General features: G+C 40.6%; 1 protein-coding gene across 2 annotated transcripts in view; it reads right to left on the bottom strand.

Moving 5' to 3' along the window:
- Nucleotides 1–731: 731 nt before the first annotated feature.
- The window catches only part of sf3b1 (splicing factor 3b, subunit 1), a 59652-nt gene continuing 32841 nt past the window's right edge, over nucleotides 732–27542 (bottom strand). For both annotated transcript variants that reach the window (XM_072578936.1, XM_072578937.1), the window contains 9 exons: nucleotides 21626–21751; nucleotides 14471–14692; nucleotides 13145–13327; nucleotides 12915–13026; nucleotides 12644–12764; nucleotides 12194–12325; nucleotides 6969–7241; nucleotides 3971–4187; nucleotides 732–2260 (listed from right to left, as the gene is read on the bottom strand). In XM_072578936.1, the coding sequence (XP_072435037.1) occupies nucleotides 2102–2260; nucleotides 3971–4187; nucleotides 6969–7241; nucleotides 12194–12325; nucleotides 12644–12764; nucleotides 12915–13026; nucleotides 13145–13327; nucleotides 14471–14692; nucleotides 21626–21751 (1545 nt within the window). In that variant the 3' untranslated portion in view covers nucleotides 732–2101. The remainder of the gene's footprint in view (nucleotides 2261–3970; nucleotides 4188–6968; nucleotides 7242–12193; nucleotides 12326–12643; nucleotides 12765–12914; nucleotides 13027–13144; nucleotides 13328–14470; nucleotides 14693–21625; nucleotides 21752–27542) is intronic.

Genomic DNA, 27542 nt, shown 5'->3' with positions numbered 1-27542 from the left:
CCAAATTGGAACACTCAAGGAAAAAGTCTCCATTTTAAAACTGATTTCATAAACAGTTTAATGAGGACTCAGTTGACAATGCTTTCACCCAAAAAAATTAGCCCTACACATCTGAAAAATTAACTTACTCAGTTTTTCTCAACAACAGACTCATGATTCTCAAAAGTTGGATTATTTCAAGTTGAAGCTGTACAGTAGAGACCAGATTTTTTAAAAAAACGTAAGAATGGTTCAATTTAAAATAATAAAAGTGAAAGTAATGCTCCTCCCTTCAACAATGCATAGGGAAATGCACCATATACTCAACCATCTTTACTACGTCAGATTTCATTAGAGTGGCAAAATGTTAAAATTGGCTTTAATATTCCAACCAAATGTGTGAAGACAAGTAAAAGGAGAATTCTTATTAATGGTTGAAAGTATAATTTAGCTTGACTTCCATTGTGCTGACCCCCATTGTCTTCTCAAGCAACTTTTTATTTTTATGCCAATCTGAATGAGTGATCAGTCAATGATCAGAAATTTCACATAGGCTTGAAGGACTGAATGCCTACTCCTAATTTACAAATTCAGAGAAAACAGAGAGCAAGTAGTTATGCACACCTAGAATTGCAGAAGTTGTGACAAGGAAGTAAAAATGCATAAAATCCTTATTGATAATTTTAAAAAGTATCCCACATACTCAAAAAAAACTACAATATTTATTCCAATAAAAAAAACAGGAGGCATCATAACAGAGAGATATATTTATTAAAACACCATGTTTACCTACACTAAATTCTTCAAATGAAAGCAAAGGTACAAGCTTGCTAGTTGTGGATTAAGATATCATAAGTGAACCTGACCACATAATTAACGAGTGACGAGTTCATCATGTTGGTTGGATTCACAAATTGTCAAATTTTAACATGCCAGAGTGGGATCTTAACATTAATTCTGAAGTTCATATTGAATTTGCTTTATGCAACTAGCTGTAACCAAAGGATTTATAAATATTACACAATAGAGAATATAAAGTATTTACAACATTAGTTGGAAAGATTTAATGATATGAAGCAGAACTTATTGAATTTATCTCCACAAACCTGGAGGAATTAGCCAATACAAATGTCATTGTTAAGAAGCTGAGAAATCCAGAGAAGATAATCCTAAAATGCCTGGTCCAAAATATAACAAATGCATTTTTAGCCTTTCTGGAGCTTTTCAATAGTTGGTAATCAAGCACATTTTAACTAACTAACTTAGCTCCATGGGCCAGGAACCACAGTGCAAGTCTCCTTAATGTTCACCAAAGACGGCATAATGGGGGTCAGAAATGTTCCAGTGAAATAAATAGCCATTTTAAAGCTTGCAAGGGCACAATTTCAAAACTCAATTTGTTCACTTGTGATTTTCAGACTGTTGATTTGATTGCAGACAATTTGCTAAGGAGTAGGGATCTCTCGTTTGTTTTGAATAAGGTAGTTCATGCACAACTCATTATCTTACATATCTTTTCACAAGTTAGTTCTGAAGATCTTTGTCACAAACTGTAGAAAAAGTTGTGCAAAGTGAACCATTGTATTTTAGCAAAAGTAGAAAAGATACACTTGGTCATGCAAAGGAAGTGGGGAAATTAAACCGGCATACAAAAATTAAATGAAGACAACATGATCCTTACTTGAAAACTAGTCAATTTAAAACTTACTTAAAAAAACCCAAAAGAACTTGAGAAATATAAACTGGAATCAGACTTTTTGTTTATTTTTTTGTTAGAAACAACCCTTTAACACAAGGAATGAAACCTAAATCTCAATAAAGACAAATTTAAATGAATTGTAAATTCAGTATTCATCATCCTGTTGGTCACTATAAGATTTAGTTATTTAACATCAAGAACAAGTAATGATACAGGATTTATGGTCTACAAGTCCTATTTAAAATAAAATTGTGCTACTAGCCCTATTTATTCACTTACTACTTTACAATCTGCTCCAACAAGAGGATAATGTTTGTATTTCAAACTCTTATCACGTCACATCCGAAGCACGGCATAAGATTGGGCAATATCAATGCAGGAAAATAGCAGACAACAAAGACAATGCACAGATTTAAGTCCATTTTATAAGATGTAATCAAGTTCATAGCGGACATGTGTATTTTTTTCATCATTGAAGATCCTTGGATAATGTGCAATTAGGGCATCCTGCGAACCAATGTAGATGGAGTTGTAGATTTTCCAGTATACATCACGTACTTTCCTAGCTGGATGGAACAAGCCCTATTAACAGAGAATAAAACAAAGTTATAAACATGTATGATGGACTAATAGGGAGGTCAGTCCGAGGAAAACATGTTAAATACAAACTTTGATTACAATTGATATAATTATGAGTTTTTTTAAGATTATAACACTCTGGGACTAGAGCTTTAAATTTTGCATGACTGAAGGGTGTCACATCATCTGTCCTGAAGGTAGTAAAAACAATGACTGCAGATGCTGGAAAGCAAATACTGGATTAGTGGTGCTGGAAGAGCACAGCAGTTCAGGCAGCATCCAACGAGCAGCGAAATCGACATTTCGGGCCCGAAACGTCGATTTCGCTGCTCGTTGGATGCTGCCTCATCTGTCCTGAAGTCTATCCAATATTAAGTTTGCGTGGCTTGATCGTTAGAGGTCAAAGGAAGGCTTAGATTTTTTAAATGAGAAGGAAGCTATAAAGGTAGCTTGAAACTAATAGCAAAAGTATCTTGCTTTACCAAGAGTCTCCCAAAATCCTAGAAAATTGCTGATATCAGGTGACTAGTAAACAGCCCATTTATTTCCAAGATGAAAGGAAATTGGGATCAATAGTAGCTAGCCAGCATTTCTACATGGATGCAAGGTTACATATTACATGTTGTCAGAAAAGAGCAAGCCATGTTTGAGATCAGGTTGTAGGCTTCCCCACAAATCAATATCACAGACAACCATATTTCTGTGTGGTCAGCAGAGAAAAGACTGCTCAGCTTTATGAGCTATCACAGTTGAATGTGGAAGGGAGACAATCACCAGTTGAAGAAACCTATCCTACGGCCTTCCACAGATTCCAGATTTATTTTGACATGACTAGTGGGAAGAACAATCATCTTTATTTTGCTTCTGGCAGTGGATTGAAGAAACTCTCTGGAAACTGGGAAAAGCACCTAGAGATGCTCAAAGTCACTACTCAGTGAAGCTGGTTTACAGGAATCCATAGGGAGCTGGGACCAACTGTGGATTGTTTGCTAAAAGATCTGCAGTTCCAAGAAGAGTAAATGGATTATTAGTATAAAAGGAGAAAAAAGGTGTTCCTCTCCACAGTTTAAACAATACTTGCCCAGAAAAAGTAAACATTTAACAATAAAAGCAAAATAATGCAAATGTTAGATACTTGAAATAGAGACAGAGTGCTGGAGAAACTTAAGAGGTATGGTAACATCTGTGCAGAGAGGAGCTGAGTAAATTTTGAGTTCAATGGGATTCTTCATCGGAACTATGCTAAGCAGTTACATCATACTTAAAACATTAATTCTGTTTCAGTCTCACAGATCCTGGCAGACATGGAGAGTCTTGAAAATAACTTTGCTTGCCCAAGGAAGACACTATCAAATGGTGAAAAATCAGGGTATTTAACCTAGAATTCTTTTATACATGCTTTCTGATTTATTGTAACACTAATTTCAAAACATAATTTTAAGGCAGGATTTGTAGTGCTCCTCCAAAATATGGGATATAGGTTTGTATCGAAGATCAACTGTAAACCTTAGCATTGCGACAACTAGGAAGCTAGGTACTTTCCCAGAAAGTGAGGGAAATTCCTGGCACCTTGGCCACAAAATGGCACCTTCAAAACTCTGGGGACAATCTTGCAGTCTTTCAACATCAAGATAATGAGAAAATAATAGCCTACCAGCATTTTCATGCAGAAATTTAATTCAGGTACAAAATTAAAAGCATTGTTGAACTTACCTGTAAACAATACTGTAACATTCTACAAGGACCTAATGCGACCCTTAAACCCTCCAATGCTCCCATGACTGCCTGAATAACATGTGGCGATGTCTCAAAAACATTGGGCCATACATAATTTAACAAGTGATTCAGTGCATCTTCACAGCCAAATCCATATACTCCCAGCGACATATGCTGCACAACCGCACTTGCTGTCTGTCTGTGAACCAAATCTCTACAACAGAATAAATAAGTATTAATTGATAATTGCGAAGAATGTATGTGCTTTTTTTCCCTGGCTATGCATATTATAACAAAACTATTTAAAGTTCATGCTTCACAATCTAAGATACTGTTCAAACACCTTCTGCTAAAACAGTGATTTACACTTGTAAGAAATCTCTGCTTCCCATGAACTTCATGGGGAGTGGAAAAAAAACAGAATTAACAAAATTATTCAATTAGTCAATTTCATTAATTAAAATTTTGTAAATTTTCTTCACTGTCTCAGTTAGTAATGTTAATTTAGTAGTACAAATTTGGGCAGGGAGATTGGCTGAAGGATGGAAACCAATGGAAGTCAATAAATCTAGCCAATCTATGAATAGACTAGAATGCATGTGGTGAAACTCTGCATGAACTGGACTTTAGCAAGTTGGGACCTTTTGAGCCTGCAAAATTTCAGCTGCAGCAGAGATGGATGATGTTTCAGAGGTATAATAACATTCTTTTTAATGGGCTGCAGATGGGGCTCAGGGTTGTGCAGAACGCTGAATGGGTATGACAAAGGCCAAAAAGGACATCAGTAATTTTCCCAAAGTCAAGAAATACTGGTCCATCCACAGGAAGACAGCCTGACAAGTACAGTAACTATCATATCATCAAGGATAGTAGAGGTAAAACATTTAGAGATAGATGTGCCTTTTTAAAAATTCTCCCCTTGTTGGTTGATGTCACTAAACAGCAACATATGGATCAAAAACAGAAGTGGAACATAAAGATGAAAGTCTGAAACACAATCAGCATAGCATTGCAAGGATCGACAAAAAACAAATATGAATTATGATGGATAATATAAAATTGAGATTGCATTGCCAAAGGAGATGTTAACTATTTTTGAAAATGAATTCTGAGGATGTAAACTGGCAAGATGACCATTTATTGCCCAAGTCAAAGAAAGAAACATGAATGCTGTTTAAACTTTTGTCAATTCTGGTTCCTTAATAGTACCAGAGTTGGTTATCTTAGCACAGAAAGGAAACTTTCTCAGTGGAAACTTTTCAGTTATGCCTTATTTTACTGGAGTCACCCCCAGCATTCACTCTAAACCATGCTGACCAGTGTGCCAATGCATTGACGTTTGGTTCCAAAGGACATCAGAGGTTCAGGCAGTAAACATAAAATTACAGAATATTGGAAGCCTCATTTCTCTACCATTCTATTTACCCATCTCAGCTTTAAAGAAATGAGATGAGCTAATTATCACACTCACGAATGAAGATACAACAGTACTGCTCCTCCCTATATTGCCTCTCCTTTCGGAGCTGCTGTTGTAGTTCAAATCAGAACTCTCTGTGGGAGGCTACAATGGGTAGAATTGGTAAACAATCCTTTGTACAGCACTGCACCTACTCTCAGTAGATTTGCATGCATTTTTAAATTTTAAGATAATGACAGTACAGTCATATGATCCAGACTCTACTGTCGCCATCACTGAATAGCCGAACTGAGATGGACTGAGATGGCTGAGATGGACATTTGCCTAAAATATCAGAATGCTACTACCCTCTTTGAAATGATATTCTGGGATTCTACTTCACCTCAGGAGAAAGGCAATAAGGAAGAAAATTCCTTCAAAATATTATCCCAGAATACTAGTTACAGCAAAAGTCTGAAATCATGCTCATCAATACGGGGTGAATTTATTACGAACATGAAGGAGCTCCTTGTCTCTAAATAAGGGGTCTTCCCGTCTGAGCTGCTGAGGAAATGTCAGATGGAGATGGAGATGGAGATTAATTTTGCTCTTTTGCCATTTTATTCGTGAGCCCTTTAATGCGAGCTCCAGGAAGTAGGGATGCCGGTGGCAAATGGAGTAGGGAGATCGCCACTCTTACCAACACTACCTTTTTCAGTGACATGGTTCAGCCTCTCTTCCTGTACTCCCCTAGCAATGTCCAACCTACCTCTCACCATTTGCACATCATCCCTGATTTCCAACCATTCAGCATCTTCCTTCACTCAATCTCACTAAGTCCTGACAGTTTCTTCTCATTCCTAATCGTGTTCAGCCTTCCCCCATCACTTACCCCTAAATGTATTCTCCTCCCTCACTTCATTTCACTCTATGAAAGTACTCAACCTTTCCAGCAGCTAGGTCTCCAGAGGTCTAGGTAACATGTGGGATTCCCAGCCTTAGATTAGATTAGATTCCCTACAGTGTGGAAACAGGCCCTTCGGCCCAACAAGTCTACACGACCCTCCAAAGAGTAACCCACCCAGACCCATTTCCCTCCGACTAATGCACCTAACACTATGGGCAATTTAGCATGACCAATTCACCTGATCTGCACATGTTTGGACCGTGGGATGAAACCAGAGCACCCAGAGGAAACATGGGGAGAATGTGCAAACTCCACACAGTCAATCACCCAAGGATGGGACCAAACCTGGGATCCTGGTGCTGTGAGACAGTAGTGCTAACCACTGAGCCACCGTGCTGCCAAATAGTAGTTCAATCGTAATGTGGCCTAGCTCGAACAGTTATATTTCTTGGACCCAATATCAGCATTACATTGACCATGTATTATAAAGAATGGTTTTTAGTAACTAATTTTAATAAAATTATTTTTAGACATTTTGCATTTCAGTTGATTGTGAGATCTGTATTACATTAAGGAACACAAACACAAAAGTAAGCCTTTATGTGGAATTCGACAGTTTGTTCTATATGCATGTATAACGATCATGGAGAACTTCAACATCTGTAATTGCCAACATTCAAAACTAAACTCACCTGTCCATTAAAGCATCTTCGAGCAATGGAGTAACCGCATAAATGTAATCCTTTCCCATTTCTCCAATGTACTCAAATAGAAACGAAAGAGATTTAAGCACTCCATTCTGGACATTCAGTTCAGGAACTCTGTACTCATTCATCAAGGCAGGTAACACTGTGAATGGCGAACATGTTTCTGCCACAATGGCAATAGCTACTGTGGTACAGACTCTGTTCTGGCGCTCTTGAACCTTCAGATTATTTAACAGTGTGGCCAGTACATCATGGGGACTGAAAGAAAGGTAAACAGCAAGGTGAGCGATCCCACTTAAACAAAGAAAAGTACAGGACAGTAACAGGTCCTGTGGCCCACCAAGACTGTGCAGACACATGTTGGCTTTCTAAACTAAAAGCCTTTTGCCGCTACGTGGTCCATAACCCTTTAATCCCTGACTATGCATATATCTGTCAGGATGCCTCTTAAACATTGCTATTGTATCCATCTCCAGTGGCTGCACATTCCAGGCACTTACCACCCTGTGTAAAAACATGCCTCTCATCTCCTTTAAATTTTTTCCCTTTTGCCTTAAACTTATGCCCCCCATCCCCACCCCAACCCCCAGTATACCACATTTCTACCCTGGGAAAAAGATTCCAACTATCTGTACCTCATAGTTCTGGAAACTTTTATCAGATCACCCCTCATTGTTTGACGTTCAAGTGAAAACAAACCATGCTTGTCTAATTCCTCTTCATGGCTCATACCCTCCAAACCAGGCAACATCCTGGTAAACTGTTTCCGTACCCACTCCAAAGCCTCAACATCCTTCTGGCAGTGTGGCAGCAAGAGTTGTACACAATATTCCAAATGTTCTATACAGTTGCATGACTTGGCAATTTTAATATGCTATGCTCTGACTGAAGGCAAGCATGTCATGTACATTCTTGAACACCTTATTCACGTGCTGTCACTTTCAGGGAACTGTATATCATATGCCTCGATCCCTTCGTATATTGATGTTACTAAGGGTGTTGCCATTTTCTGTAAACTTCCCTCCTGCATTAGATCTTCCAAAATGCATCACCTCCCAATTGTCCAGATTAAATTTTATCTGCCATTTTTCCGTCCAAGTCTCCAGCCTACATATATCCTGCTGCATCCTCTGGCAATTCTACTCATTGCCCATAGCTCCCTCAATCTTTCTGCCATCCGCAAACTTACCAATCAGGCTACCTACATCTCCTCTAAATTACAAACAACAGTAGTCCCAGTATTGACCCTTATGGAACACCACTGGTCACAGACCTTCAGTCAGAAAAACACCCTTCCACCTCTACTTTCAGTCTTTTACAACTAGGCCAGTTCTATATCCATCTTACCCGTTCACTGCTGACCCCATGTGACTTGCCCTTTTTTTTAAAACCAGCCTGCAGTGATGGATCTTGTCAAAAGCCTTGGTGAAGTCCATACAGACAACTATTGCCTTATCCTCAATCACCTCTATTACTTCCTCAAAAAAGTCAATCACATTTGAAAGACATGATCTTCCCCATACAAACCAACGCCGCCTATCACTAATAAGTCCATATTTTTTTGGAATGTCAGTAAATCCTAAACGAGTCTTTTCCAATTATTTCCATACCACTGATGTAAGGCTCACCGACCTGTAGTTTCCTGGATTATCCAAGTTGCCATTCTTAACCAAAGGAACAATGTTGGCTATTCTTCTGTCCTCTGGGATCTTTTTTGACCAAAGAGGATGCAAAGGTTTTATACAAGACCCCAGTCATTTCCTCACCTACATCTCATTGCACCCTGCAATAAAGCCCATCAAGTCCTAGGGACTTAGTGATACAGCACAGAAACAGACCATTTGGCCAAACTCATCCACATGGACCAGACATCCCATTCTGACCTAGTTCCATTTGCCAGCATTTGGCCTACATCCCTCTAAACCCATCCTATTCATACCCACCTAGATGCCTTTTAAATATTGTAACAGTACTCACCTCCATCACTTCCTCTGGTAGCTCATTCCAAGCACGCACCACCCTCTGAAAAAGTTGCCCCGTAGATCCCCATTATATCTTTCCCCTCTCACCTTAAAGCAATGTCCTCTAGTTTTGGACTCCTATACCCTCAGAAAAATACCTTGGCTATTCACCCTATTCATGCCCCTTATGATTTTATAAATGTCTGTAAGGTCAGCCCTAAGCCTCCGATGCCCCAGTGAGAAAAGCTGCAATTGATTCAGCCTTTGCCTACAGCTCAAACCCTCCTGTTCTACCAGCAGTTTGTAAATCTTTTCTGCACCCTCTCAAGTTTAATAACATCCTACCTTTAGAAGGGCAACTAGAATTATACGCATTATTCCAAAAGTGCCATCATCAATGTCTTGTACAGCCAAAACAATTCATCCCAACTCCTATTCTCAATGTTACCATCAATGAAGGCAAGCATGCCAAAAGCCTTCTTAACCAACTGTCTACCTGCGACTCCATTTCCAAGGAATTACGTACCTACACCCTGGATCTCTTTGTTTGGCAACACTCCCCAGGGCCCTATCATTTACTAAATAAGTCCCTCATTTGCCTTACCAAAATGCAGCAGCTCACATTTGTCTAAATTAAACTCCATTTGCCATGCCTTATTTCACTGACCCATCTTATCCAAAGTCCTATTTATACGCTTCGCTGACCACTACACCACCCATTTTAGTGTCATTTGCAAACTTGCTAACCGTGCCTCCTTTATTCACATCCAAATCATTTATTTATGACGAAAAGCAGTGGACCCAGCATTGATCGTTGTGGCAGGTTGCTGGTCATAGGCCTCCAGTCCAAAAAGCATCCCTCCACGACCACCCTCTGTCTCCTACCATCAAGCCAATTTTGTATCCAGTTGGCTTGCTCCCCCGGATCCCATGTGATCTAATCTTGCTAAGAAATCTACCATGCATAACCTTGTCGAACATATAGACAACATCTACAGCTCTGCCTTCATTAATCTTCTTTGTCATCTCTTCAAAAAGCTCAATTAAGTTAGTGAGACATGGATTTCCAACGCACAAAGCACAATGGTTATCTCTAAATCAGTCCTTGCCTTTCTAAGTACATGGAAATCCCATCCCTCAGGATCCCCTCTGGCAATTTAACCACCACTGACATAAGGCTCACTGATTTATAGTTCTCTGGCTTTTCTTTACAGCCTTTCTTAAAATAACGGCAGCACATTAGCCAACATCCAGTCTTCTGGCACCTCACCTGTGGCTATTGTTGATGCAAATATGTCAGCAATGGAAGCAATCACATCCCTCAAATGTTCAGCGAAACACTGATCAGGTCCTGGGGATTTATCTATCCTTCCGCATGTTAAGACCTCGAGCACTACCTCTTCTGTAATAGAGACACTTCTCAGGATATCACTTTTTTTACCCCACAAAGTTTCCACGCTTCCTACCCTACTGCAAATACTGACGCAAAATACTTGTTTAGTATCTCACCCATCTCCTGTAATTCCACACGATAATGGCCTTGTTGATCTTGCTTTTCTCTTTGTAATTATTCTTTTGCCCTGAATACATTTACAGAACTGCTTTGGATTCTCCTCAACCCTATTTGCCAAAACGATCTCACACTCCCTTTTTACCCTCCTGAATTTCCTTGAGTATACTCCGATTGCTCTTATACTCTTCTAGGGATTCACTTGTTCCCAGCTGTCTATACGTGACATATGTCTCCTTCTTATTCTTGACTAAACCTTAATTTCTCTAGTCATCCAGAATTCCCTACACCTACGAGCCTTGCCCTTTACCCCAACAGGAACATACTGTCTCTGAACTCATTATCTCATTCTTAAAGGCCTCCCACTTGCCAACTGTCCCTTTATCTGCAAAAAGCCTCCCACAATCAACTTTAGAAAGGTCCTATCTGAAATGGTGAAAACTGGCCTTACCACAATTTAGAACTTCAACTTTTTGATCAGTTCTATCCCTTTCCACAGCTATTTTAAAACGAATGCAATTATAATCACTTGCCCCAAAATGTTCCCCCACTGACACCTCAGTCAATTGCCCTGCCTTATTTCTCAACAGGTCAAGTTTGCTCCTTGGCTAAAGTGAGGACTGAACATACTGGAAATTAGAGTCAACAGTGTGGTGCTGGAAAAGCACAGTAGGTCAGGCAGCATCTGAGGAGCAGGGGAATCGATGTTGTTTTGGGCAAAAGCCCCTCATCCTCCAAACTTTATTATTCAACAGGTGGCTATGCCTACTGGAGGAGGAGTTTGCTTCTCGAGTAGGCATATCCACCTATTGAATAAGAAAGTTTTCTTGTACACACTTAACAAATTTCTATCCATCCAAACCCTTAACATTACGACAGTCCAAATCTATACTTTGAAAGTTAAAATTCCCAACCATTACGACCCTGTTTTTGTTACAGATATCGGAGATCTTCTTACATTTGGCTTCTCACTTTCCCACTGACCACTGTAGGGCCTATAATACAATCCCAACATGGTGATCATCCCTTGTTTATTTTTAAGTTCCACCCATATAACTTCACTGGACAATCTCCAAGGCATATCTTTCCTAAGTATAGCCACATTTTCCCTAACCAAAAACTCAAGCACTCCCTTTCCACTCCAGCCTCTCTTTCGATCCTTCCTATGACATGTCTAACTTATACTTTTCAAAACACCAAAACACTGCCTTGGTTTTATCTTGACATGCTGTAGAATATCAACATACCCCCTCCCGAGGCTCACAACCCACCATGTCCTTCTCCTTTCTGAATGCCAAAGCAAAGTACTTGCTGAGGACCTCACCCACTTCCTCCAGTTCCACACAAACTTCCTCCTTTGTCCTTGAGTGGGCCTATCCTTTCCCTAGCTACCCTCTTCTTTTTATAATTGGCCAAACAAAATCAGAAGTGTGTCCAGCATTTGTGAACATTGTTACAGAAATCAAGCATTTTCCTTCAAACATCAGCATCAGCCTGATCGTACAATACAGAATAATGTTACATAAGGAAAAAAGGAAAGCTAAAGACTTTTATACTGAGAGAGACTGGCTCAACAAATGCAAGTGCATAATAGTCTTGTATCACCCATTTCAGCTTTTACAGTTGGATCTGAACTGAACTGAAGCAGATGAAATTGCACTGTTGCAGAGAACACAGAAAGGCTGAGCAGATACTTGTGCTTTACTTTATTGCTTCAACAAATGTAAAATATGACTTACCCAATAGCTTTTGCAATGTAGCCAAAAGTGTTTACTGTTGCTCTTCTGATGGCTTTTTTGTGTGCTTTCAAAAGTTCTAATAGTTCAAAGCAGATCCTCATCCATTCACGAGCAGATACATACTCTGCACCTCTGAAGAAAAGACCCACAGATGTTTAGAAGTAATTATACAATTTCTGACCAGTACAAAAAAAAAGTTACAATCTCAACCAGTTCTATACATTTAAACTTTTCAAAAGAAACCTGGCATTAACTTGTTGGATTTACCTCTAAATTATTTCCAAGATACTTGGATATAAATGCACTCTCGTATTCTGGCATGCTCATACTTGAATCAAATTTAAATAGAAATAAAAAGGTATAATTTGGCCCTGGAACTATTTCTCGACAAGACTAAATATCACAATGCAGTTTCCCATTATTTAGAAATGGTGACATAATGCAAATTACCGATCAGCAATTCGCCCAACCAGGTCAATACAATTCTCCTGAACCTTCTCATGCCTATTCTTTAGGATTGGAGTAAGGCGTGGAAGTAGATCCTTTATAGGCGGTGTCATCTTATGCATACCTGTATATCAACAATTGAGGAAAAATATTTTTTTGTTTTATATATCTTCAGGAAAAAAGTACAATGTATTTTACCAATCCAAAGAGTTTTATCCCTCCCTAAATAATATTTACCATTACATGTAATAATGTAGTAGCTCAATAGACATACCTATAACATTTACAATAGCTTTAAGTGCTCCCAGGATGCTACCCAGAACCTCAGGGTACTCTTCGCCAAGGTATTCATATAGTACAACACCCAAGTGGCCCATTAGTTTTTCCTACAAGAGACCAAATATCAATTCACATGATTTGCCTGCAAACAGTGAAAACATACCTGAAACAAAAATCATTGGTGTGGCCAGGTAAATCAAATATTGCACTGGTCAATGTACATACCTCTTGACATGTCTTCATGACAACTGCAATTCGAGAGATGAGATCTGCAGCTTGCTGTCGCACTTTGGCTGATTTGTTGTTTAGACGCCACAATACTGTACCACAAATCTGGGGTAAATAGGGCTTCACTCGCTTACCTAATGCATTTACCACTGTACCAAAACCATTTAACATTACAGAATCCTAGAAAAACACAAGGATTATGAATGTCAGGGTAATTGTAAGAAAGGAAATAAAAAACATGATGATATATCATTGTTCAAATACAACTCAACCAAACTGAAAATGCTGTCGCACTGTAACATTACAAAAGCTGCTGCAAAATCTTGTGCAAAACTCAAAGGGAAGAGAAATTAAATATTTAGGCATCATGTGGGTGCGGCTACATTAGAAGTATTGCTTACAGTTCTGCTCACCACATTATAGGAAGGATGTGGAAGCTTTGAAATGGGTTCAGAGGAGATTTACTAGGATGTTGCCTGGTATGGAGGCATGGTCTTACAAGGAAAGGCTGAGGGACTTCAGGCTATTTTCATTAGAGAGAAGGTGGTTGAGAGGTGACTTAATTGAGACATATAAGATGGGTAGCATGGTGGCACAGTGGTTAGCTCTGCTGCCACACAGCGCCAGAGACCCGGGTTCAATTCCCACCTCAGGCGACTGACTGTGTGGAGTTTGCACATTCTCCCCGTGTCTGCGTGGGTTTCCTCCTGGTGCTCTGGTTTCCTCCCACAGTCCAAAAAATGTGCAGGTTAGGTGAATTGGCCATGCTAAATTACCCGTAGTGTTAGGTGAAGGGGTAAATGCAGGGTAATGGGTCTGGGTGGGTTGCGCTTCAGCGGGTCGGTGTGGACTTGTTGGGCCGAAGGGCCTGTTTCCACACTGTAAGTAATCTAATCTAATCATAGTCAGAGGGTTAGACAGGGTGGACAGTGAGAGCCTTTTTCCTTGGATGGCAATGGTTAGCATGAGGGGGCATAGCTTTAAATTGAGGGGTGATAAGATATAGGACAGATGTCAGAGGTAATTTCTTTACTCAGAGAGTAATAGGGGCATGGAACGCACTACCTGCAACAGTAGTAGACTTGCCAATTTTAAGGGCATTTAAATGGTCATTGGATAGGAATGTGGACGAGAATAGAATAGCGTAGGTTAGATATGCTTCAGATTGGTTCCATGGGTCAGCGCAATATGAAGGGCCTGTACTGCTCCGTAATAGTCTATGTACTAATTTAGTATGTCTTTCTGTTTGAAACAAATACATTTTCCATTCATTTGCTCAAAATATGCAGCAAGTTGAAGTTTAACCTTATTTTAGATGCATACCTCAGTAGTCTGTTCCTGGAAGGCATACAGGATACCATCAATAAGCTGTTCCTCCAGTTTGTGATCAATATCTGCAGCTCCCAAGTTACCCATAATCTTTTCAATGGTTTCCATCACCATTTTTCGATATTGTTCGGCTTCATCTTTTAAGTCATCAACTATTCTGGATATTATTTCAGCTGCTCCAACTTTGTTTGCAAGTTCCACTGTGGTGTCAACTAACTGCAAAGAATAGAAATATCAATATGGTTATTCCAGTGACCTAAAATAATTTGTTGTATATAAACTCTTACCTGAACCAGTGAACAGATTAACTTGAATAGCTGATCACCAACAGGTCCTTTCAAAAATATATAAAAGAATGGGCTAACAACTGCGAAGTTACATGGAAGTTGCCAAAGGTTTCCCCTCAATACAACCCTTCCCACAGCATTCTGAGGCAAGTAATTCTTGCTCAGCTACAACTGCACTGGCAACAGCATTACAAAGTTAGCCATAATGTCAACAACAATAATTGCTAGCATAGTTTTACAGCAGGAAAAGCACCAAACCAAGCTAATCCACTTTTCATTTATTCCCGAAACACACACACAATACAGAAAATCAGTGTAAAATCAATCCTGGCTGAGCTTTCTTCTCTTCACGGGGATATTAACGCGACAAAATAGTATTCATACAATAATCAGTTAAATTGGTCTTGCAGTTTTACAATTGACCTTTGCAATCAAAATGTTGTATGCACCCTCTAAAAATACTGTTTTTTAAAAAGGTGCACACTTAATATAATTTAAAATATGTAATGGACAAAATAATACAATTTAAGATAAACCAATGCCCAGTATTGTTCACTTAGATCCTGAAGTATTGAAAGAAACAAATGAATAAATTGTAGATATTTCACCTATAATGTTTAAATGCACTCAATTTAGGATGTGTTCCCTTGAAGTGAAAAACTATAAATATCACTCCATTATTTAAAAACCAGAGGGGGAAACCAGGTTACTTCAGGCCTATAATATCTTAAGTATAAGCTAATCAAATACTCTGCATCAGTCTTCACAAGGGAAAAGGATGATGCAGATATAGACATCAGTGAGGAGGATCATGAAATATTTGAAGAAAATGAACTTAGTGGGAGTAGACTTACTAGTGGCTTTGGTAGTTTTAAATAGATCTTGATATTATCTGTGCTTGGAGAAACAAATTAATGATGGAGAGTCAGCATGGATTTGTTATGGAATTGTAGCATTTGAGAAATTGCAGTGGTAGACAGGAGAGTTGATGTGTGTGAGGCACAGGCTGTGGCCTGTATGGACTTAAGGAAGGTTTTGAAACGATCCTCACGGCAGACTGTTCAAAGAAAGTAAAATCCCCATACAGATGTTTCCGTGAAAGTCTATTCCCAGTGGAGTTCCATCGGACTCAGCTTTGCGACCGTTGCTGTTTCACATTAATGAAATGGACTTAAATATAGGAATAGGAGAAAAATGCTTGTAGTTGACATGAGAACTGGTAGGGTGGTAAGCAGAGAGGATAGTGATAAATAGCAGAAGGAGATCAACAGACTGATCAGGTGGACAGAGCAATAGAAAATGGAATTTAACCCAGAAGTGAGAGAGATAATGCACTTGGGGGAAGGTTAACGATAGAAGAGATTACACTCTGAATAGCAGGACCATGCAAAGTACTAAGATCATAGCGGCCTTGGTGCTCATATCCACAGACCCCTGTAGGTAGCAGGGAAAGTAGAAAAGACGGCATAGGGAATGCTTGTTTTTTATTAACCAAGGCACAGAATACAGGAATAGGGAAGTTATCTTGCAACTGTAGAAAACACTGGTTAGGTCACAACTGGACTACTGCATGCAGTTTGTTACCACGTTAGAGGAAGGATGTTATTGCAGGGTGCAGAGGAGATTTAACAGGAAGCTGTCTCAGTTGGAGGGTCTGAGCTAAGAAGAGGGATTGGATAGGCTGGAGTTATTTTTCTTGCAGCAGCAAAGGTTGAGAGGGAAACTAATAGGAGGTGTGCAAAAGATTATGAGGGGCACAAATAGGGCTGATAAGGCGGCATACTTTCCGTCAGTGGAGGTGTCAGTGACCAAGGCCACAGATTTATGGTAAGAGAGAGAAGGCTAACAGTAGAATTGAGGAGACTTTTTTCACCCAGATGGAAATCTCAAACTCAAACATGTAAGCAATATTAAAATATTCACTTATGTTGCTACAGCCTCCAGAGCTGTGGGCTAAGAACTCAAAAATGGGATTAGTGTAGCCAGATTGTTGTTGACTAGCATGGGCATGATGGGTTCAATGGACTCCTTTTGTACCGTAAACATCTTTGAGGTCAGTTTACCCTTTCAAGAGATCAAAATACAGAGGAAAAAATAATGCTTTATTTGTATATGGTTTTGGTCAGTGCCCAAGGGAACATAATACTCAGTTCTGGGTACTGTACCTCAAGACAGTTATTTTAGCTTCGAAGGACGTACAATTCAGGTTCATCAATATCTGACTGCGGGTAACAAAAGCTAAATTATGGAGATAAATTGCTTGTATTCTAAAGTTTATCAACAAAAAAACAATGAACTAAACACTTTGGAAATCTGAAATTCCTTCTTTTAAGGCTGTAAATGAGGGATCATCTAATATTTAATAGAACCTAAAATAAAACTGAAACAGACTTTATCAAGACAAGATGTCATGGGATATGTGGAAAAGTTCATCACAGTTCACCCATATTCTAATTAATTGAGCTGTATGGCCTATTTTGCTCCTATAGCCTGATGGTCGAAGTCAACACAGAATTTGGAGGTTACAAATAAAAAGACTTTTTAAAATTTCCCTTTGCCTTCTTTTTCTACATTACTATCCACACATCTGTAAACCAGGAAGACATTTCAGACTTCTGGCAACAAACTGTGACCCTGTTGCAATGCTTTTTCATAACTTGCAGAGCACATGGCATGACAATATCACAATCATTGTTAATGCCTCCAAGTCCCAGAAATTAAATTTACAACCTAACAGTCACTGACAGCTGTTGTGATTTAAAGCTGTGTTTTTTAGGTCACCAGTCTTTGGATTTTTACAAGGTCATTATTTTTACTTTTTTCTCCTTTCTGTCAATACTCTCCATCCCACAAGTACTGTCTCTTTGCTGAACGATTGTTTCACTGTCCTAAGGTATTTCAAAGACAACAGTGATGAAGGAGGCAGAGCGGTAGACGTCTAAATGAATTTCACCAAACCATTTTACGAGGTTCAGCATGGTAGACTGATTACTAAGGTTAGATCACATGGGATCTGGGGGAGGTAGCCAATTGGATAGAAAATTGGCTTAAAGATAGGAGACAGAGTGGTGGTACAGATTTACTTTTCGGACTTCGGCCTGTGACCAGTAGAGTGCCTCAGGGATTGGTGCTAGGTCCATTGCTTTTCATGATTTATCTTAATGATTTGGATGCGAATATAGGTGGCATGGTTAGCAAGTTTGCAAATGACACCAAAATTGGTGACATAGTGCACAGTGAAGATTATATCAGAGTACAACGGGACCTTGATCAGATGGGACAATGGGCTGAGGAGTGGAAGATGGAGTTTAATCTAGATAAAAATGAGGTGCTACAATTTGGTAAGTCAAGCCAGGACAGGACTTGTACTGTTGATGGTAGGGTCTTGGTAAGTGCCGCCAAACAGACTAAGGGGTGCAGATGCATGATTCTTGGAAAGTGGGATTGCGGATAGCCAGGGCGCAGATGTTTGGCACGCTTACCTTCATTAGTCACAAAATTGAGTATAGGAGTTGGAGCTTATTGTTGTGGCTGTACTGGACATTAGTAAGACCACTTTTGGAATACTTTTCACAGTTGACTGCACTTCTATAAGAAGGATGTCGTTATGCTTGAGAGAGGGTGCTGAAAAGATTTACAAGGATGTTAATAGGATTTGGGGGGTTGACCTATTGGGACAAGCTGAGGCTCTTTTTCCCTGAAGCATGGGAGGCTGAGGGGTGACCTTACAGAGGTTTATAAAATCCATGAGGGGTATGGATAGGGTGAATAGCCAAGGTTTTCCCCACTGAGGGTGGATGGTAGGGACGATATCCAAAGCTTGAGGGCATGGGTTTAAGGGGAGAGGGGAAAAATTTAAGAAGGACCCAAGGAGTAACTTTTCCAATGCAGAGGGTAGTATGTATATGGAATGAGTTGCCATAAGCAGTAGTGGTGGAAACAAGTACAATTACACTTTTAAAAAGGGACTTGGATACACATGAGTAGGAAGGGGGTTTGGAGGCCAATAATTGGTAAATGGGACTAGGTCAGATTGGGGTGTCTGGTTGCTGTGGATGAATTGAACCAAAGGGTCTGTTTCTATGCTTATGAATCTATGACTCAGTGTTAAAAATCAATATGAATACAGACAGCATCACCATCAAGCTAAACAAAATTGCCACTAACTTGACTCATGCACAACTAGTTCAAGGAAGGGAATGGAGCACCTGTCACCCACCTAAAACTTCCATCTATCTTAACATGCCCACTACTGTTCAGACTTGTCAGCAAACTCACCACAGACTAAATCATGAAGTTGGGACCCCACTAATCCATGTGATTCAGCTACTCATACCTACCGAGATGACTAATTTTAAGTGATTTTCATCCACTCCACTTAGGACAAGAGTGGCTGACTTTGATAGCTGGCAATTTTACTTGCCTAACCTTCCATCTCCACTCCCAACCACCCATCAATTGAAACACCTAGAATTACATAGAATATATAGCACAGGGAAGGCTATTCAAGTAAACAAGCCAATGCTGGGATTTATGCTTCACTTAAGCCTCCTCCCATTTTCCTCATTTAACTCTAACATAAGTCTCTAATCTGTGTATCCTGATTTACTTACACAGCTTCCCCTTAAACGCAAATACAATTTACATCAGTTCCACATTTTTACTACTTGCTGGGTTTAGATTTTTTTAAAAATTTCTCATTTGACTATCATATTTCACTGATTTCTCGATTTGCTCTTCTCCAGAAGAAAAAAAACTAGTTATTATTTGAGACCTCAGTTTTCAAGAGCAGAGGTCCAGCCTGTTCATTGTTTCTGTTCTGTGGTAATCTTTTTTAGTCCCCTCAACAGTGCACCAGTGAAGAGAATGGTACACAGATCTCTCCATTTCAAATCTATTCATTCCAAAAATCAAGTATGGTTCTTCCTTTGTTTTTATTAAGGCCCATTGATAACTTCTCTCTTCGCTTCTGTAGCACATTTAGATTTTTATTTTCCAAATATTATGACATTTTCGTGATAAAACCAAAATGCAATATCTCACACTTCATCAATGTTGAATTTCATTTACCAATTGTATGTCCATTCTGCAAGTTTTATTAATATCTTTCTACAATTTATTGCAGCCCTCCTCAGTATCAACTAATCACAAAATCTTTAAATTATTTTAGGGAAAATGGAAGACACCCAGCCCATGTCTGCATCAACTCTCAGCCAATCAGCTGTCTTTTTCCTACAACATTGACACTTTTTATTTAAATAAATTTAAATGTAAAATTAATGAATCACTGCTTACATTTCTCAACTGAACCTGTCTCTATCACATTTGCTTTTTTACAAATCACCTACGCCCCTCGATTCTCAATCCCCTTATAACAGGGTAACAGGAAACAGTTTCTCCCCATCTACTCTGTCAATCCCTTCTGACTTTTCAAAATTTCAATCAAATCTCCACTCGGCCTTTGTCTCTCCAAGGAAAAGTCCAACTTCTCCAGTCTGTCTTTATAACTAATCATACTATGTGCTTGTAATCTAGGGGGTCTGATCAATTAAACACAAGGCTAGAGAACTAAAATAGGCGAGAGAGAGAGCATTACCTTTAGATCTGGTTCTTTAAACTCTTTGGAACCAAAGCAGCTCTCAGTAGTCAAGCTAGCACTGAGGAGACCTCATTTTATGCTCTTTGAACAACAGCAGAATTTCAGCTTCTGAAACCCAGTTTTAATTGACCTCCCCGTTAACTAGCTGCAGCTGAGCTGAAAGCCTATATATTTCTGCTTTATGGCTTAAATAAAATTTAACTTGACTGAACCTCAGTGAGTACAGTCATACATTCATACAGTGCAGAAACAGACCCTTCGATTCAACTCATCATGCCAACCAGACATCCAAATCTGACCTAGTCCCATTTGCCAGCACTTAGCCCATATCCCGCCAAACCTTTTCTATTCATTTACCCATCCAGATGCCTCTTAAATGCCTCCACCATTTCCTCGTTCCATACGGGCACCATCTCATGGTTTTTGTAGCACTAGCAATACCCTCCAAGAATATTCGTCCCTTTCCAATTCGTGTGGAACCCACCCTCTCCATGCAGGTCATTTCTACCCTGAAGAAATCCCTATGGTCCAAAAATGTGAATCCTTGCCTCTGCTCCAGCTCCTCAGCCACGCATTCATCTACTCTATCCTCCTATTCCTACGCTAACTAGCATGTGGCACTGTTTGCAGTTCAGATATTACAACTCTCAAGAACCTACTTTTCAATCTTTAGCCTAGTTTCTCATATTCCCTTTGCAGAACTTCATCCCTATACCTACCTATGTTGATGGTACCAATGTGAAAAATCTCCTCCTGCTGGTCACTCTTCAGAATATTCTGTACCCTTTTAGAGACATCCTTGACCCTGGCACTTGGGAGGCAAAACACCATCCTGATGTCTTACAGATGACCGCAGAAATATGTCTGTCTGTACCCCAGACTATACAGTCCCCTATTACAATCTATCACTTGGAACCTGACATAACCACCTTTATAGTTGAGCCAGTCACGGTAGCAGAAACCTAGCTGTCAGTGCTATACTCCTCCAAGAGGTTAAACCCTCTCCGCCACAGCATCCAAAATGGCATGCCTGTTTGATGCACAGGAGACTCATGCGCCACCTAGGTACCTCTCTTACTATTCCTAGTGGTCAACCAGCTACTTGACTCTATCCATGGTATCTTCACCTTAGTTAAAATTTAGCTACTTGCAAAGAAAAATCTCTACACTTTAGATATGTATCAACTCTTAAAATAGTTTTAATTGAATTTATTTCCTTCACTGCATTCAACATCTGCACCAAAATAAAAAAAATTCTCTTACCTGTCTGTAGTTCCTTCTGTCCAATGCCATTCGATGTTGCCAAAAGTGCTTGAAGAATGGGGGAAGGATTTCAGTCTTGATGTAGTTGGCTTCCACACCATCTGTTCCACAACACTGTTTCACCACCTACAAATAATGTGCACCAATTATTATCCAAATTCATTTTAGTTCTTCACAACTGGTGCACTATTGGAAATTATTTAAACCAATGTCATAGAATCATAGAGATGTACAGCACTGAAACAGACCCTTCGGTCCAACTCATCCATGCCGACCAGATATCCTAACCTAATCTAGTGCCATTTGCCAGAACCTGACCCATATTTCTCTAAATCCTTCCTATTCATATACCCATCCAGATGCCTTTTAAATGCTGCAACTGTACCAGCCTCCACCACTTCCTCTGGCAGCTCATTCCACACATGCACTGCCTTTTGTTTGAAAAGGTTGCCCCTTAGGTCCCTTTTAAATCTTTCCCCTCTCACCCTACACCTATGCCTCTCGTTCTGGCCTTCCCCACCCCAGTGAAAAGACCTTGTCTATTTACCTTCGCCATGCCCCTCATAGTTTTATAAACCCCTATAAAGGTCACCCATCAGCCTTTGACACCCCAGGGAAAAGAGCCTGATAGCTCAAACCCTTCAACCCTGGCAACATCCTTGTAAATCTTTTCTGAACCTTTTCAAGTTTCAAAACATCCTGGTAGGGGAGAGACCAGAATTGCACACAATATTCCAGAAGTGGTCTAACCAAAGTCCAGTACAGCCACAACATGACCTCCCAACTCCTATACTCAATGCATTGACCAATAAAGGAAAGCATGCCAAATGCTTTTATCTTCACTATCCTATCAATCTGTATCTCCACTTTCAAGGAACAATGAACCTGCACTCCAAGGTCTCCTTGCACAGCAACACTGCCCAGGACCTTACCATTAAGTGCATAAGTCCCTCCTGACTTGCCTTTCCAAAATGCAGCACTTCCTGTTTATCTAAATTAAACTCCATCTGTTACTCCTTAGCCCATCTGATCAAGATCCCGTTGTAATCTGAGGTAACCTTCTTTGTTGTCCACTACACCTCTAATCTTGGTGCCTCCTGCACAATTACTAACTATACCTATGTTAATATCCAAATTATTTAAATAAATGATGAGAAGTAGTGGACCCAGCACCGAACCTTGTGGCACACCACTAGTCACAGGCATCCAGTCTGAAAAGCAACCTCCACCACCACCTTCTGGCTTTTACCTTTGAGCCAGTTCTGTATCCAAATGGCTAGTTGTCACTGTATTCTGTGTGATCTAACCTTGCTAACTGGTCTACCATGAGGAACCTTGTTGAATGCCATACTGCTCAGGATATGTCCCAGGCCCTCTAATGAGGTTAGGAAAAGGCATGTTCCTTGCTCATTGCACAGTTTCAGTTCCATTCACAACTCAAATCCAACTATCCGCAACAGCATCACATCATGCTGGCTCAGGGTTGCACCAAAACGCAGTTCCACTTCATCTTCCAGCTTAATTCTGTGCAAACAAGAAACTTTTTCTTTTCCTTTCAGGCATCAGGACCACAGGGTGCAACAACTCAGAGATATCCAGGGCCCTTTGGAACCTTCCTCCCCTACTCTTCCTCCTGATTCCATCCCTTCCCCCAACCCCACCTCCAGTTGGGTATTCACCATCCGTCCTAACCTTGCGCTCTCCAATGTTGCATTTTCTGTACTCAGCAAAGGTCTCCACTTTATCCCTCTACTCCCCACCTTAATTAATTTTGGGCACAACATGACATCAAACTCTTCTTCGGCATCTTTGCCTCTTACCCATTTCTTTCAACAAGAGTCCTTTCCCATCACACAGACATTTTCTCCAACTCTCCCTCCACATGGGACACTGCACCCCGCCCCCTCCACCCCGCCCCCTGGCCTTTACCTGCACTCAATCTGTTCATTGAGAAAGTGATATTGGCTGCCTCAATTTCTCTGCCTCCTCACCCTATCCAACCTATCTCCCTCCTAACTGATTGCACTCTGCGCTTAGATCCAACCCTGACTTTGTTGTTAAGCCTGCTAATAAGGGTGGTGCTGTTGTAGTCTGGCATACTGACCTCTACACTGCAGAGGCTGAGCACCGACTCTTAGATACCTCTTGTCTTTCCCAAGACCATGACCCCAGTATGGTATATCAGGCCATCATATCAACTACAGTCACTGATTTCATTTTATCTAGTGATCTCTCCCCCAATGGCTCCAAGCTGATAGACCCCCAAGCCCCGCACAGCTCTCTTCTACCTCCTTCCGAAAATCCACAAACAGGACTGCCCAGACAGACTCTTTGGTTCAGCTGGCTCCTGCCCCACGGAACTAATCTCTTCGTACCTTGTCTCAGTCTTTTCTCTCCCAGTCCAGTTGCTGCGCTGCTCACGTACATCTGCGATACTTCTAACACTTTACGGAATTTCCAGTTTGCAGGCTCCAGCCGCTTCCTCTTTCCCATGAATGTACAAACCCTTTACGTGTCCAGCCCTCACCAGGATGGTCTCGGGGTTCTCCACTTCTTCGTGGAGCAAAAGCCTGAACCGTCTGCACCCACCACCATCCTCCTCTGCTTGGCCAAGCTCGTTCTACCCTCAATAACTTCTCTTCTAACTCCTCTCATTTGCTTCAGGTCAGAAGTGTGGCCGTGGGTAACCTGCATGGGTCAGAGTTGCCTGTCTCTTCATGGGGTTTGTGGAATATTCCTTGTTCCAGTCCTAATCCAGCCCCCATCCACAATTCGCTCTCTGATATATCAATGATATCATCAGTGCTCTCATGTGGAATTGGAAAAGTTAATCCATTCCGCTTCCAGTTTTCACCTCACCCTCACTTTCACCTGGTCTATCTCTGTCTCCTCCCTTCCTCGACATTTCTATTTTCAATTCTGGGGATTGACTGGCCACTAATATCCACTATAAACTCACTGACTCTCACAGCTACCTGGACTATACATTCTCGCACCCTGCTTCAAGTATAGATTCCATTCCATTCTCCCAGTTTCTCTGACTCTTGCATATGTTCTGATGAGGCCAACTTCTACAAGAGATCCTCCGAAAAGTCCACCTTCTTCATCAACTGAGGAGTCCCCAGCACTGTTGTCGACAGGTCCCCCAATCAGGTCCGACCCATTTCCCACACATGTGCCCTCACCTCTCTTCCCTCCAGCAGCTGCAATAGGGTTCCCCTTATCAGTACCTACCATCCCACCAGCAGCCACATTCAGAAGATCATCAGCCCCCATTAATACCGCCTCCAGCAAGATGCCCACCAGACATACATTCCCCTTCCCTTTGTCCGCCTTCCGCAGGGACCGTTCCCTCCGGAACAACCAGTTCACTCTTCCTTCACTCCCAACAATCCCCCACTGCACCTTCCCCTGCAACTGAAGGTATAATACCTGTCCATTTACCTCCTCCCTCCTCAGTATCCAACAGCCCAAACATACCTTCCAGGTGAAGCAGTATTTTACCTGCACTTTTCACAATATAGTTTCCTCTACATTGGGAAATGAAGCGCAGACTGGGTGACCACTTTGCAGAGCATCTACATTCTGCTCGCAAAGACCTTGACTTCCAGTTGCCTGCCACTTTTAACACATCACCCTGTTCCATGGCCAACATCCATCTCAGGTTTGTTGCAGTATTCCAGCAAACCTCAGCTTAACAACACATTTTCCACTTGAACACTCTGGACTCAACATCAAATTCAATAATTTTAGGGCCTGATCTCTCCCATGTCCTAGACCCCCTACCGCACACACCAGACCTTGTAATCACACAGTCTGCCATTACACACTACCTATTGTTGGCCACTAAGGAGTCTCTATTAACAGCTATGTATCGTCCCAGCCAGATCATATCGACTCCTTCGTCTTTCCAACTGTTCTTCTCTCTCATTGGGCTCTATTTACACCTACTGTTTACTCCTTTACCCCTCCCCCCATCCTATCTTCTGCACATATACCAATTTCCTGGCTATCAGCAGTTCTGAGGAAGGGTCACCAGACCCGAAACATTAAGTCTGATTTCTTTTCACAGACGCTGCCAGATCTGCTGCGCCTTTCTAGCAACTTCTGTTTTTGTTTCACAATTCAATAAAGACTTGTTTCAAACAGTATATTTCATAATCACTCCAAATTGGAGATGTTTTACACCAATTAAACCATAACCACTGTTAGAATACATAGAGATGTACAGCACAGAAACAGACCCTGCGGTCCAACTCGTCCATGCTGACCAGATATCCCAACCTAATCTAGACCCGGATGCAAGTTTGCTCACTGAGCTGCAAGGTTTATTTTCAGACATTTCATTACCATGAGGTAACATCATCAGTGAGCAAGTGCAAACTCCTAGTAAGAGTAAGTGATAATCTTCAGATAATCCATTACAATGATATTGATTGGGAGCTGAATACTGGCCAGGCCACCAGCAACATTTCTGTTCAGTGTTCTCTGTAAGCTGTGCAGCCATTCTGATGTTCCATGCATGCCAATTATGTGCCAACATACTCACTTCTTGTTTCAGATGCTGCTGCTATGTTCAAACTGCGGAAGTCCATGCACCGAGAAAGGAATGAGTTTTACATCTAAGCTTCTACGAAGTAATGTAATGGATCTTTTTACATCCAATTAAGCTATCAGATTGGACTTCAGGTTAATATCTCACCCAAAAGATGACAGCACTGCAGTGGAGTGTCAGTCTTGATTTTTGTACTCAGGACTTGGGTTAGAACTTCAACCCAGAACATTGTGACACAGAGGTTGGAGTACTATCAATGAGTACCAGCCAACAGCTAAGTTAGCTGAGTAGGGCTCGCTAGTGTTTCTATTTATTTATTTATTCATTCATTCACTATGGTTTTCTGCCATTTTGTTCTCTCTGCTAAGCTGCAAGAACCTTGTGTTAACACTTGCACAAACAATGCATGACAGTCAACTAATGTAAAGATGATAGGGCCACTTTAAGACACACTGCAGAAAGGCTTTATGAGTGTCCAAGAAAAGAATAGAAATGGTGAAAGTTTGGAGGGGAAACCATCTTGGTCCCAGTTCTTCACAACCCCAACACCAAGCATCTGTAAAAGCTAAAGAAAGGCTATTCGACCTCACCTTTCCTTACATGCCAATCCTGCCACTCCAGGAATTGGTCTGGTGAGCCTTCACCATACCATCTCTCTAAAAAGTACATTATTGCAGATCCTATCCATTCTCTAATCTGGAGTGTGACACAGAATAGTACCAGAGTTCAGCGTTTGAGGCAGTTAAGTGGAGGAATGAGAAGAGTTGTTTAGTTGCTTTTGCCTCTAAGTTTTTCAACCTCCAGGAATTGATTCTTGCTTTGCTACAAAAAAAGCTGGTTAATTGATGAGCACCTGGTAAGTGATTAGGGTTCACTATTCCCAAGGGTCAAAATAGTACATAATGAGAGTGAGCTAAATGGGAAAGGATAAGAGAACTGAGTTGGAGTCACATTTGTGGCAAGACAAGTAGTAAAGTGATGCTATGAAACACAAGATGATGGAAGTGTAGGAAAGCAGCTGATTGATGAATATTTCTCATTTTTGAGGTAATGTATTTAACTTGCTTTTAAGTCTAAGTTCTTCTTACAAACAGCTTGCTAATTGTAAGATAGACACTAGTGTGAAAAAAGTTACAATAAAGTGCAACAAACACAAAATTCTTGAAGTGTAAACAGCATGCCTACTAGGGTAAGTCATTGGTGAAATAAATAAAATAAAATAGTGATGGCAGGATGGGGGTAATGTGTTGTTCCTGCAGCATATAGGAGCTGCTGGATACCAAGGTGATATTAAGTGAACCTATCTGTAGCATTTGCAGTTCAACTCAGAGCTAGAGTCTAAGCCATAGTCATCTTGCCAAA

The sequence above is a fragment of the Chiloscyllium punctatum genome, chromosome 10 (genome assembly GCF_047496795.1).
Source record: "Chiloscyllium punctatum isolate Juve2018m chromosome 10, sChiPun1.3, whole genome shotgun sequence".
In the NCBI taxonomy this organism is placed as follows: domain Eukaryota; kingdom Metazoa; phylum Chordata; class Chondrichthyes; order Orectolobiformes; family Hemiscylliidae; genus Chiloscyllium; species Chiloscyllium punctatum.
Note: the sequence above shows the minus strand (reverse complement) of the source record. Positions and strands in the feature narration are given on the sequence as shown.